We start from the raw sequence: 12,667 nt of genomic DNA on the forward strand, positions 1-12,667 counted from the left end.
CATTGCTTTCCCATCGATTATATCCGCTTTTCATCATTTTTCTGCATACCACCATTTTCTTTCCGCAACTTCTCAAGCATCAGGTGGGAACAACATTAAAAATCCACCGTTGAGCTGAGAAATATGGATCAGGTCCAGTTGGAGAAAGGAAATCTGTGCTCTCTGGTAATCTGTAACCCACCTTTTAATCAGGGCAATCTCGACTTGTTCCCTCCTGTTCATGAGTTGATTCCGACTGGTATCAAAGATGTCCTCGATCCCATCCGGCCAATGAAGAACTGTACTATTTAATCTGATATCTTCATCTAGTAGATTAAAAACAGACGGATGGAGGTCATTCTTCTATTTGACCAAGAAAACATCCCAAGACCAGAAGCCAGCACACTAGGGGGGAATCCAGAGTCTTCTCACGTTTATGATGGATCCGGTTGGTCTTCCAACCAGATCCAAGTTCTCGGAATCTTCCCCTTCATTGCTTTCTGTACATAGGGCTTAAAGAAAGTTGAGAGTTGGGGGAAGAGAAAGGCTCCTTAGTCACCACGAATTCCAACCCCATCTAGAAAGGTTATGTTGTGACCTGTCGGCTGCTGGACCCTCCATGTCTGGAGGTGGCTGATGAGGAAGAGGAGAAACAGCTGGGTCCAGTGCCTGACGCACGGATGCATAGAAGGCAGAGGAGAGGAGAGCAGTGGAAATCTATGGGCCGGTCCTTGGGAAGGAAGAGCCACTGCTGCTAATGAGGTCCCACCCTAGCTCTGGGGATAAAAGGCAGGGAGCGGAGATGAATAGGTGGGGCAGACAACTATTTATCTTCTGGATGGACGGACTTGTTAACCTGCGAGATAAACTTTTTACCAGGGCTGCTGGCGCTCCAATAAAGGAATCTTTCCATTAACTTCCATTAACTTGTCGTGTTTGGGGAGCTGGGTCAGAACAGGTGAGGCGAGGTTCTCAAGAAGAACCAATGGGCAGAAGTTCCAAGGCCAAGCTTTACCCCAGAAGCCTTTCCCTGCACCAGAGGCCACATTCTGCTCCCAAACATACTGGGAAGGTCAGCGTAATCCATGAGGAACTCAAGCCGGTAAATGGCTTCTCTGATTTCGCGGCGCAGCTTGAACACGGTGACTTCGCTGGATTTTTTCAGGTAGGCTGTGAGTTCCACCAGCTGCTCGGTGGTCAAAGGAACTTCGCTGACTTTGTCGGCAATGATATTGTACTGGTTGCAAATGCTTGACACGAAGAGGAAAAAACAAGGTTACTATAACAGCCACCATACAAAGAATTATAGCTATAACCATTGTATCATACTCTCCCGTCCCATCCCTCCCTCTGTCCAACTTCTCTTTTCTGTTCCTCCCTTTTTTTTCTTCTCCTCCTTTTCAATTTCTCTCTCCTGCTTCCCCTTTCTCTTCCTCCCTCCCTCCCTCCATGTCTTCTTTTCCAACCTACTGTCCTCCAAAGAGGCTGAACCTCAACTCTTGTCGGCTTTATTTATTTTATTTTATTTATTTTTGTCAAGCAATTATTAGATAACAGGTATAAGTATAAACATAGTTATGGATACATGACATGGAGCTCAATCACTGTTGGAGTCAAACCCACCTGCAATACATCAGGTACAAACCACAGCAACGCAATCACTACATCCCAAAGCCCCTATTTGTTGTGGTTTGTCAAATAGACCACAACGACCTGTGTTAACACAAAGCACTAAAACATAAGAGAAAACCAAACCAAATCCTTTCAACCTGGAAGCGCCTTGGGCCTTCCGAGACACATGCAATGCAAACCAAACCACAGGATAGCTTAGCAAAATGAGTGAAGCTAGCTTACTCTGCTTTCTTACAGGTAGTCCTCGACTAACGACCGCACTCGAGCCCAACATTTCTGCTGCTAAGCAAGACAGTGGTTAGGTGAACTTTGCCCCATTTTACAACCATGCTTGCCGCAACTGTTAAGAGAATCACTGGAGTTGTTCAGTTAATAACGTGGTTGTTAAGTGAATCTGGCTCTCCCCGTTGACTTTGCTTATCAAAAGGTTGCAAAAGGTGAACATGCAGCCATCATAAATATGAGTCAGTTGCCAAGGGTCTAAATTTTGATCCTGTAATCATGGGGTTACCGCAACGGTCATAAACATGAAAAATGGTCCTGTCACTTTTTTCACTGCCATTGTAACTTGGGTCACTAAATAAATTAGTAGAGTAGAGTAGAGTAGAATATGGAATGGAATGGAATGGAATGGAATAGAATAGAATAGAATAGAATAGAATAGAATAGAATAGAATAGAATAGAATAGAATAGAATAGAATAGAATATGGAACAGAACAGAACAGAACAGAACAGAACAGAACAGAACAGAATAGAATAGAATAGAATAGAATAGAATAGAATAGAATAGAATATGGAACAGAATAGAATAGAATAGAATAGAATAGAATAGAATAGAATATGGAACAGAACAGAACAGAACAGAACAGAATAGAATAGAATAGAATAGAATATGGAACAGAACAGAACAGAACAGAACAGAATAGAATAGAATAGAATATGGAACAGAATAGAACAGAATAGAATAGAATAGAATAGAATGGAATGGAATGGAATGGAATGGAATGGAATGGAATAGAATAGAATAGAATAGAATAGAATAGAATAGAATAGAATAGAATAGAATAGAATATGGAACAGAACAGAACAGAACAGAACAGAACAGAACAGAATAGAATAGAATAGAATAGGAATAGGAATAGGAATAGAATAGAATATGGAACAGAACAGAATAGAATAGAATAGAATAGAATAGAATAGAATAGAATAGAATAGAACAGAATAGAATAGAATAGAATAAGGATTTGAATAGAATAAGGAATCGAATAGAATAAGGAGCAGAGTAGAATAAGGAATAGAATATAGAATATAGAATAGAATAGAATCTGGAAGGGACCTTGGAGATCTTCTAGTCCATCCCCTGCTCAAGCAGGAGAACCTATACCATCTCAGACAAGTGACTGTCCAGTCTCTTCTTTAAAATGGAGTGCCCAATTGTTGTAAATCGTGGATTGCCTGTATTAGAATCCCATCTGCATAGATTATTTGCTATTTATTCCTTTGTATTTGATGATACCGACGACTGAACCTGCCTGCATATACTTCACACACAATTACAGGGCCTTCCTGGTGCTGGAAATGATCCGTCCTCTCGGGTGAAGGCTGTTCTCAACCATACCTCTTGTTGAGGTTCCTGTTTTCCTCCACTTCAAACTCAATCAATCTGTCCTTCAGCCTTTGGGTCCGATTACAAAGTTCTTCATTCAGTTTCAGGGCGTCCAGGCAGAAGAGTGCCAAGGGAACGGTGACGTGCAAGGAAGCAATTTCTTTCTTCAATTTCGTCAAGCCATCGATTTTCTGCAAGACGACGGAAGAAAGGGGAAGTGTGACAGCAGAAACAAAACAAAAAAAGCCACTATGGGGTCATTTTAGTCTATTTGAGGGAAAGCAGGTTCAGTGTTTGAATCTAATTAGGCTGGAGGAAGGGAAAAATACAGTCTACAAATGACTGTTTTGGACTGGCACTTAAAAATCTCATGGGTGCAATTATAGGTAGTCCTCCACTTATTTCAACGGCTGTGAATTGTATGCATTCACAGCCCATAATGAGTCCCAAACAGTTTGTGAATAGTGCAACTGAAGTCTGACAAAGTCCTTCGGGATAAGGCTGATAAGCACTCACCTTTATCTCCCTTGAAATGCTGCCAATGGCTAAATTGCCAATTAGTTATACAAGGCCAAACGAAGTACAAACACAGAGCTTCAGATTTTAAACCGACAAGAACGAACAAAGTTGTTTCCTGCAAAGGCTCCTATCCCTTTGTTCCTCCTTTATGTCTTATGGGAGGGGCCAATCATCTCCAAGCCTTATTCCCACGTCGCCCCTCTGTCTTAACTGTTCTTGCCTTCTGGCAGCACTGTGCAAGCACGCACTGGGAACAAGCTCCCTGTGTTTCTCTTCCTCGCTGCTGTCAGATTCTGGGGGCTCCGGAGTCCGCACATAACTCTCAGATGGCCCTGGCCCCATCTCTATGTCGGACGCCGATCCCTCGTCCGAGCCCTCCCCAGAGTCCAGGATTGGCCCATGTTTCTCCCCATTGTCGAACTTTGCTGCCAGCTGCGCAGGCCACTGGCGGACCACAACAACCATGCTGTGCCAGAGGCTGATTCTGCATCTAAAAAGATCTTTGGTGGATTGGATCAAGGGGTAATTCTAGGTCACCATTCCAGGGTCAGTTGACAAAATCAGAAATGAGGAGGCGATAAGCCGCCTGGGAAAGCCAAGGGAAATAATCAAAACCATTAAAAAGTGAAAGTTAGAATATTTTGGACCTGTGATGCGACAACCCAGAAAAATATGGCATCCTTCATTTAATCCTCCAGGGAAAGATGGAAGGCAAACAAGGTCCAGGCAGAAGAAGAACATCGTGGCTTCAAAATCTAAGGGACTGGTTTGGTCAAAGCTCAACAGCCCTTTTTCATGCAGCTGTTAATAAAAATAGAATCGCCAACATGATTGCCAACATCTGATGACGGATATGGCACAAGAGAAGATGGTGATTCCAGGGTCAGATTCAGGAAATTCCCAGGTGGTACACATAAATATTTCTCCCTGAGAAATATTTAAAGCAGGTTGCCTGTCTACCCTACAAAAGATTAAATCCAGCTGCCCTAAAGTAGAAGAATTTCCCATGGATCTTTTTCTTTTTACAATAAAGATAGTCCTCGACTTACAACAGTTCATTCAGTGATCCTGTCAGAGTATATTCATGAACTGGAATAGAGCATGGTAACAAGGTCAACCAATGAATAGGCATAGCAACTAAGTCAGCCAATTAGGACTGTTTGGAAACTGAAACTAGAAATAGTCTAGGCGTGGCTCTAATTAAGCTCTGCAGCTATGTTAAGCTCTGAGTCTGTCTATTGAAAATGAAACTGCTTCTCTCCTCTGCTGTGTGTCTTGCTTGTCTGCTGAACGAAAGTGAAACTGATGTCTGTTTCTGAGCTCCTGGATTGCCGCCTCGAACCTGTAACATGTCTGCTTCTGTTTGAGTTTGCTCCTTGTTGGAGAAATCTACAACTGGTTGGTAAAATTTACTTTATGTGTTTATAAAGAAGTTAAATGAAGCATCAGCCATCTGTGTTTACTTTTCTGGCACTGAATTTACATTGCAAAACTCTGAACAGACTGTTCAAAGTTACAACGGCCCTGAAAAAAGTGACTTACGACCGTTTTTCAGAGTTACGATCTTTGCAGCATCCCCATGGCCACGTGATCCAAATTCAGATGCTTGTCAACTGACTCGTATTTATGACAAGTTGCAGTGGCCCAGGGTCATGTGATCCCCTTTTGCGACCTTCTGACAAGCAAAGTACACGGAGAAGCCCAATTAACAACCGGTATCTAACTTATCAACCGCAGGGCTTTACTTAACAACGGAGGCAAGAAAAAAGGTGGTAAAGTCGGGTTAAACTCACTTAACAAATGTCTCACTTAACAACATAAATTTAAGGCTCCGTTGTGGCCATAAGTTGAGGATTACCTGTATATCCATTTTCCTACAAGTGCCCTTTTAGGAAAGGCTGTTCCTAGGTTTACATGAAAATGCACTTCTCACACAACAAAAAGCAATACCTCCACAAAATCTTCCAGCTCGTGTCTTTTGCTTAAAAATTCAGTCACGTCTTTGTCGGCATTGTTATTCAAGAGATCGTTGTATTTCCTATACACATTCAAGTACCTTCAATGCAAAAAGTTTGTGCAGAAAAGAAATTATTTAAATCAAGATCCAGAACAAACATTTCTTTTCAAATAGCAGTGGCATCTCGCCCTATTCTCTGGGATAATTTCACACATTATAAGCCACATTGTGTTTAACCATGGTTATTTGGATACAAGTCTTGACTTGGCTCACCCATAATGTCATGCCACACTGACAGGCTTCACATCATCCTAAATCAAAGATAAACTAGCCATGGGGCTTAATCCAATGTGTCCAATATGTCTTTCAGGAGATAAATTTATATCTTATCAATTGTTAACAAATATTTTATTCACTTTGGGACAGAGTTTTCAAACTCAGTGCTTTAATTGTGGGGTCCTTGATGCATTCTGAGCTTGGTTGTTTTCTTGCAGATGTTTCATTACCCAACTAGGTAATATCATCAGTGCTCGAAGGGAGTGAGGTTTGTGGAGTAGAGGAAGAGGAGGACTGCGGAGTTTTTAGTGCTTTTTCCAAGCTTGGTTATTTTCTTGCAGTTATTTCGTTACCTAACTAGGTCACAACTTCAGTAACTGATGATCACCATCAGAGCATCATCAACACCATCAAAGCACTGATTATGTGACCTAGCAGGGTAACAACACGTCTGGAAGAAAATAACCAAGCTCAGAGAGCACCGAGGATTCCACAGTTCAACCCTGAAATACAAATATTCTCTTCTATTGATATCAGTGATTAAAAAAAAAAAAGAATAGAATGGAACAAAATTATGGCCAATATCCTCCCCCCCGGTGGGAATCTATGCCAAATGGAAAACATAAGGAAAAATTCAGAAAGAAATACTATAGGAAAAAATTCTGGAATTAAATACGGGGGAAATCACCTCTCTCCTGCGTTCTTTCATTTCTACAAACTTACTTCTGTGGACCGATTAGATTGAGGTCAAATATTTCTGCAGTTTTTTGTACATAATCCGCCACCAATGCTTCATCCTCATTGACCGTACGAATAGTTAGATCATCTCCTTTTAATTCTGGGAAAAGTTTAACCTGAACCTAAAATGCAAATATAATTAACATCACACACACACACACACACAAAGTAAGATTATCTCACACAAAATATTTTATTAGCCTGATGATGAAATCACATCCCAGCAAAAGTTTCAGCTCAATCCTAAACCTTAACTCAGAAATATTTTCCAAAATCAGAGATACATAAAATTAAAGCCTGGATGGACAGAATAATTGACATTTTATGATTCTATCTATTCAAAGATTATGAATATCTTGTGTCTAGGACTGCTGGGCTATAAAACCCCTAACCTTTGCTGACATCTAGCGGCTGGTTGGGTTTTTTACAATTCAGATTTTATCATTCTAAATTATATAAATACACTTATAGGGTGAGACAACTTGCAATCATTTATGTGACCAATTCTTAAAAGATGTATCACTAATCCAGAAGGTCACTAAGCCAGTGAATGATAAGGCATGGAGGTATGTGGTTCACTTTTAATATTATTATGTGTAAATCCAGCCCACTGCTTTGTAAATCATGCTTCAGAGTTTTACAATGTGTGAACTGAAGCAGAGTGGAAAAAAGAAATATAACCTAGCGTGATGTTTCGTTCTACAATGTCAAGCATGTAGAATCAGGACTGCAAGTTAAATTCTAATTACATTGATTTATTGCTCGTGCCTACACACAATATCCAGTCAACTAATAGCCAGCACTAAATTGGTAGTAGATTAAGAGCTCACTGAATTCAACAGGGATTGGACCCACTTATGGGAACATAAGGATCCCAGGCTGATTCCTCCCCAGATTCTGCCTGTCCTCCTCCTACAACAAGCCATTGTACAACCATCTTCAACTTACGACCATTCAATTAATGGTGGTCCAAAAGTTACGACAACCTCAGAAAAAGTTACTTCTTACCTGTACTCCTACTTCAGATCCTCAGCCAGAGGTGGTATTCAGCAGGTTCTCACCAGTTCTGGAGAACTGATAGTGGAAATTTTGAGTAGTTCGGGGAACCGGCAAATCCCACCTCTGACTGGCCCGCCCCCATCTCTTCTCTGCCTCCCATTGAGTCCCAGTTGATTGGCTGGGTCTTCTTTTGTTGCCCTGCACAGCAGAACGGAGCTGGAAAGCAGGTTAGTGGGGTGGGGAAGGAATGGGGATTTTGCAGTATCCTTTCTCTGCCACGCCCACCAAGCTACGCCCACAGAACTGGTAGTAAAAAAATTTGAATTCCACCGCTGCCCTCAGCCCACCCACCCCTGTCCAGCTTTAGTTGAGGAAGGTCAGGGACCCCAGTCAATGCCGACTTCTTCAAGAGTTCAACCACGGAGTGACCCAAGATATGAACCGGACCTTGTTATTCCTTCAGCATACCTTTGGGAGACCTTCAGAATGTTTGAGAATCTCAATGAAACAGCGGTAGACCAAGTCCCACAAACTCCGCACGTTGGGATCAAATATAATTGACGGATCTTCCACGTCCAGTTTGAGGACCAATATTTGAGGAATAAAGAACTGCATGTCTTGATAAACGTCGCCAAAATCATTTCCATCCTCAAGAGAAATTAGGAAATAAATCATGAGATCATGTGCAGGGAATAAACAGAAAGGATCGATTTTCAGGATCCAGGGCTGTCTACAATTGAAGTTTATGGAATGTTTCACACTTACAACCAGTTCAGCAACCTTGAGGGCGTGTGATCGAAATTCGGACACTTGGCCACCGACTCATATTTATGATGGTTGCAGTCAGGGGTGGGATTCAAAAATCCCAACAACCGGTTCTCTGCCCGGTTGCTGGGTGGGCGTGGCCATGGTAGGCATAGCCTACTGGAACTCCCATGGGGGCCATTTTTCGCCTTCCCCAGAGTCCCGAGGCTTCCCTCAGGCCTCTGGGAGGACGAAAATGGCCATTCCCAGGTTCTGGAGGCCCTCCAGAAACTGGAAACAGGCCCATTTCTTCTGAAATGGACTTCTGGAACTTCCGGAGGGCTGTTTTTCACTTTCCCCAGAGTCCCGAGGCTTCCCCGGAGTCCCGAGGCTTCCCTTGGGCCTCTGGCAGGTAGAAAACAGCCATTCCCGGGCTCTGGAGACCCTCTGGAAGTTAGAAAAAGGCCCATTTCCAGACTTCCAGAACTTCCGCTTTGGCCCATTTTTCGCCCTCCCAGAGCCTCTGCACAGACCCTGCACTTACCTGCCTCCAAAATGGGCCACGTGGAGACCCCTGGGAAAGGAGGGGAGGGGTGGGCCAGCCAGTCGCTGTTCTGTCCCACCCGAAGTTTCCAAAAGCAAACACAGATAAACTCCAAAACTGAAACGTTCACGGCTTTATTCCACAAATAACCCTCTTTGTAGATAACAGATGGCTTGCAGCCAATTAGTCCAATAAATCAGAGTCTGTAATCATCACACTAACTCCTTCAAACTTTTGCCTTTTGCAAAGGCAAAAGCCGTTTGAAACCAGGCTTATATTCCCTGGAGGGAGGGGCCGTTAATTAGCATTCTTACTCTCGAGTCGCCTTCCTGATTGCTGCCAGCGAACCACAGCATTCGCTTCAACTACGAGTTCGGCGAACCAGATGTTTATTTTACATTCAATTCACCCGAACCGGCTGAATCCCACCCCTGGATTCACTTAATAACCGTGCCGCTAACTTCACAACTGCAGTGAGTCGCTGAACCACGAAGGCAGCAAAGGTTGTAAAATGGGGCACAATTCACCGAACAAACGTCTCGCTTAACAATAGAAATCCGGGGCTCCGTTGCGGTCGTAAATTGAGGACTGCCTGTACACCCCCATCCTACCTTGTGTATCTTAAAAAAATTGAGCAGGTCCTCTAGGGAATTGATGACCATCTCCCGCAATTGCAGGGACATCAGGATGGCGACTGAAGCAAAGTATTCCTCTATTTGCTGGCAGGAATCGAAGTCATTTTGTGGGGCAAGGTGCAACCACTTCTCTTTCTGCTCAATGAAGAGGTCGGCGCACCTGGGGATCCACCTGTAACGACATGGAAAGTGCCATTTGCTCAAGCATTTTTTCCGGGTGGGACAATTCAATGATGAATTGCAAAGGCCTTGGGATCCTATAGCTGGACGACGAAATACGAAGATTTTAAAGAGGGGGGTCGACCTCTTCTCTAAAGCCCCTGAAGGCAGGACAAGAAGCAGCAGATGGAAACTAATCAAAGAGGGAAGCAATTCAGAACTAAGGAGAAATTTCTTGATAGTCAGAACAATTAATCAGCGGAACAACTGGCCTCCAGAAGTTGCGGATGCTCCAACCCTGGAAGTTTTTAAGACAAGATTGGATAACCGTTTGTCTGAAATGGTTTCCTGCCTGAGCAGGGGGTTGGACTAGAAGACCTCCAAAGTCCCTTCCAACTTGGCTATTCTATTCTATTCTATTCTATTCTATTCTATTCTTTCTTTCCATTATTCTATTCCATTCCATTCCATTTCTAAAGAGAGTCAGTGATTAAAGGCAGCGATTAAAGTACAGGTAGTACTTGACTTGCAACCATTCGTTTAGTGACTGCTTGAAGTCACAACGGCCCTGAAAAAAAATGACAGGATGGATTTTCACACTTACCACCATTGCAGCATCCTCATGGTCACATGATCAAAATTCGGATGCTTGGCAACTGGCATGTACTTATGATGGTTGCAGTGTCCCAAAATCATGGGATCCCCTTTTGTGACCTTCTGACAAGCGAAGTCAATGGGGGAAACCACTCAACAACCAGGTTGCTAACTTATCAACTGCAGTGATTCACTTAACAACGGTGGCAAGGAAAGTCATCAAATGGGGGCAAAACTCACTGAAGAAATGTCTCCTTAACAACAGAAATGTGGGGCTCCCTTGTAGTCGTCATAGAATCAACATTCGGGCCCTCGGGGTCATGGGATCGTCCTTTGTGATCTTCCCAGATGTGGCAAAATGTTTCACTTAACCAACGTTTCGCTTTGCAACGGAAACGTTGGGCTCAATCCCGGACGCACTTCAAAGGACTTCTCCCCCCACCCCCCCCCCCCATGTTTGGCATGGTTTGAATATTTCTAACCTGGTCTGAAGGATCTCGTGAGCTTCCTGGCACTGCCTTCGGATCAGCTCTTCAAATTCGCTCGGAAGGAGGGGCAGCTCCCCTTCCAGGATCTCCTTGGTACGAATGAATCTCAGGTCAGAAAACCTGGATGGGAGAAGAGAGTCACGGTTCGCACGACCTTACGCCATTCAGAATTGGGCCGAGTTTACGCCTATTAGTGTCATTCTAAATAAAAGAAATGATTATGGAAGATGGACTTTGCTTTGTTTTCTTTTTTTGAACGGATTTCATCACTTGGAAACCTGACGTTATTCCGGAACTAACACAACCTGGAATTACACCACTTAATATTGGAAGTTAGAAACAACCCCTAAAAGTCACATTCTCCAATAGAAGTAACTCAACATTGCCTGGTATCATCAAAACTCCACCTCCAGGTCTCAGCAAGGTCAGCTTTCATTCCCACAGGAAGGAGAGCTACCTAGCCTAAACAACTCTCTCTATCTCCACTCCTCTCACTTTAGGAATGTGGCAAGCCTGAAACCTTTCCCCCCCAATGCCAGCAAGAGAAAGAAAGAAAAGGAATATATAAAAGGGCTAAATAAAATGGCTACACATATGTCAATTTATTCAGTACTACCGTCAGATAGCGCTCCATTCAAAATCCAAGAAAGACACCCTTAGACTCCATTGTTATAGAGAAAAGGACTTGTTATGGAAATCAAGTGATAGCATCAAAAGGATTCTAGATCTGAGAATTCACATATACAAAGTGATGGCAACGTTCCCACCCACAATAGTTCAAATGGTCCATCCAATTGAAAGATGTGCATAATGTCCTGTGGGGCATCTTCAGGTAGTGATGCAGACATCTGGCCATTGACCTTGGCCTAGTTTGATAAAGAGCTGCAGTTGCGCAGTAAGCAAGCAAATAAGCATAAACAAGAAAGTTTTTTTCCCCAAGTTATACAGTTCATTCTCTAAAACCTCCAGCACACTTCCCATACCCACAAAGCCCAAGTGATTCACCCTCCCCCACGTTACTATGGCAGCTGAAAAGATAGCAGAAGAAAGGAGTCTTGAAGGCTGACAGCGACTGTTCCATAAAAACAAACGGTTTAGCGTTTACTCGCTTAGCGACTGTTGATTGCAGTTGTTAAGTTAGTAATATAGTTGTTAAGCGAATCTGACTTCCCCATTTGACTTCGCTCATCAGAAGGTCGCAAAATGGGATCGCGTGACGCCGGGAAACTACCACCGTCATAAATGTGAACCAGTTGCCAAGCATCTGAATTTTGATCAGGTGACCATGGAGATGCTACAACGGTTGTGGGGGGGGGGGGAAGCTCATAAGTCCTTTTTTCCAGCGCTATTGTAACGGTTGCTAAACAACTAAACAACTTCGCTAAGCAAGGGGTTGAAAGTCGAGAGCTCCCTGTAATTGTGACCTGAGGATCAGCTGCGATGGTAACAAGGCTGCCTGCCTCCAAGTTTATTTGTGGACAGCAAAAAAATAATATTGTTAAGCAAGACGACTCACTCGGAAAACCAGAGTTGCTGTAAAGTGAGCATCATAGGATTCACGGTGAAGAGGTGGGTCTCGTTCCAGAGTTTGGTGTCTTGGTAAATTTTGTGCCAAGGAACCGGAGCCCGGATGACTCGTTGGGGAAAAGGTTGAGGGATGTTGCATATAAACAGTCTTTTTTTCTCATCTGGATCCATCAAGATGTAATCAACTGGCACAAAAAGGGAAGAACAAGGTATTGGAAGCAAACCAGAAAGGTAATTAAACAGGAATACAACCTTTTAAATTTAAAAGC

The 12,667-nt window shown here is 43.1% G+C and overlaps 1 protein-coding gene across 3 annotated transcripts in view; it reads right to left on the reverse strand.

Moving 5' to 3' along the window:
• The window catches only part of DNAH3 (dynein axonemal heavy chain 3), a 79,734-nt gene that overhangs the window by 59,035 nt on the left and 8,032 nt on the right, over positions 1-12,667 (reverse strand). For 2 of the 3 annotated variants that reach the window (XM_026685692.2, XM_087942148.1), the window contains exons 8-16: positions 12,388-12,583; positions 10,866-10,991; positions 9,607-9,802; positions 8,176-8,355; positions 6,694-6,830; positions 5,688-5,793; positions 3,231-3,409; positions 1,045-1,229; positions 182-305 (exon numbers count right to left, since the gene is read on the reverse strand). In XM_026685692.2, the coding sequence (XP_026541477.2) occupies positions 182-305; positions 1,045-1,229; positions 3,231-3,409; positions 5,688-5,793; positions 6,694-6,830; positions 8,176-8,355; positions 9,607-9,802; positions 10,866-10,991; positions 12,388-12,583 (1,429 nt within the window). The remainder of the gene's footprint in view (positions 1-181; positions 306-1,044; positions 1,230-3,230; positions 3,410-5,687; positions 5,794-6,693; positions 6,831-8,175; positions 8,356-9,606; positions 9,803-10,865; positions 10,992-12,387; positions 12,584-12,667) is intronic. The other variant, XM_087942149.1, reaches the window with a different exon arrangement.

The sequence above is a fragment of the Notechis scutatus genome, chromosome 12 (assembly GCF_049901735.1).
Source record: "Notechis scutatus isolate UNSWTSFEM ecotype Mainland chromosome 12, rNotScu1.2, whole genome shotgun sequence".
Classification (NCBI taxonomy): Eukaryota; Metazoa; Chordata; class Lepidosauria; order Squamata; family Elapidae; genus Notechis; species Notechis scutatus.